This window comes from Equus quagga, chromosome 4, assembly GCF_021613505.1.
Source record: "Equus quagga isolate Etosha38 chromosome 4, UCLA_HA_Equagga_1.0, whole genome shotgun sequence".
Lineage (NCBI taxonomy): Eukaryota > Metazoa > Chordata > Mammalia > Perissodactyla > Equidae > Equus > Equus quagga.
The window spans coordinates 3,250,205-3,251,574 of NC_060270.1; the positions used below are offsets into that span (position 1 = coordinate 3,250,205).

At 53.4% G+C, this 1,370-nt stretch overlaps 1 protein-coding gene across 1 annotated transcript; it reads left to right on the top strand.

Moving 5' to 3' along the window:
• Window positions 1-379: 379 nt before the first annotated feature.
• Window positions 380-973, top strand: LOC124238118 (UPF0561 protein C2orf68 homolog). Its single transcript, XM_046658705.1, has one exon. It carries the CDS (start codon window positions 380-382, stop codon window positions 953-955), a length of 576 nt encoding a protein of 191 aa, XP_046514661.1. The 3' UTR covers window positions 956-973.
• The last annotated feature ends 397 nt before the right edge of the window (window positions 974-1,370 follow it).

Below are 1,370 nucleotides of genomic sequence, written 5' to 3' on the forward strand. Positions count from 1 at the left end.
TAAGGACAGAAGACTTTTTCTCTGCTCTGGCCCTAAGCCAAGCTGCCTGCACATCCTCCCACCCCTCACCTGCTGTCAAGCCGAGGCTGACTCATTAGAACAAGTTGTTAGTGGTAATGGCTGCTCTCTGAAACTTCTTATAACCCCTCTCTCTGTTCATTCGGACTCATTAGCACTTATTGTTTTCCCTCTAATATCTAACTCCATTCTCCATCCCATATTTTCCTGAGGATTCCCCAGATTTGGTGTATCCAAAGGAGTGATATACTTTTCCTAATCTGAAATTGAAGCTCACCCTAGATAACATTAATGGAAATCTGCATCTGGAGTTCATTATTAGAACCTCCTCAAATCTCCCTGAACTAATTATATATAAGAAATGGGTCTTCCGGTGGGACGGCGGCCCGTTGGGGCGGTTGTGGAGTCGGCGGCGGCTCTGCGCGCTGGGTCCCAAGTGGAAGCGGCGCCGGATCCCAGGCCGGGGCTCTGCTGCAAGCCTGGCGGGCGGCTGGACATGAGTCAGGGCTTCGTGCACCATATCCGAAGGAACCAGCTCGCCCGGGACGACTACGACAAGAAGGTGAAGCAGGCTGCCAAGGAGAAGGCGAGGAGGCGGCGCACGCCCGCGCTGACGCGGCCCCACAAGCCCGACCTGCAGGTGTACCTGTCGCGACGCCGAGATGTCTCTACCCACCCAAGCAACCCAGACTGTGAGGAGTCCGGTGAAAGCAGCAGTAGTGGTGGCTCCGAGCCAGAACCTTCTGGCCATCAGCTCGTCTGCTTAGAATATGAGGCAGACAGCGGAGAGGTCACCTCAGTTATCGTGTATCAGGACGATGATCCAGAAAGGGTGAGTGAGGAGGTGTCAACACACATGCCTCTGGATCCACCCATGCGAGAGGCCCTCAAGTTGCGCATCCAGGAAGAGATTGCAAAGCACCAGAGCCGACACTGACCAGGCTGAAGGCATTCTCTCCAGGCTGGATTCACTGCCCAGGGAGCTTACCCCTAGTTTGGGGGTGCCGGGACCAGTCTGAGCTGATCTTGAGACCCCCACAGAGCTGCCACATCCGGAGGAAAAGAGTGTTGCAGGGACTATGCGTGCCCCCTCCCTCGCAGCTGTTCTTGTATGTTGGCCCATTTGACCAGCCTAATATTCTGGAATTTTTTGAGAATTTTTTCTGGCTAGCTTGGTGTTCTGGAAGCAGGAGTTCCAGGGAGAGCTGAGTTTTATGAAGCATTGTGCCAACATGGTGCTTTTTCACTGAGGTCATATGCTGTAGGACACCTGGCCGCTGCTGTTCCACCCAGCTCCATGAGCCATGTTTGTTTGATGATTTCTTTCTATGTGCTTCTGCTCACTTCTATCT

Coding starts and splice junctions, on each gene's coding strand:
- LOC124238118 (XM_046658705.1), top strand. CDS start 380: ATGGGTCTTCCGGTGGGACGGCGGCCCGTTGGGGCGGTTGTGGAGTCG.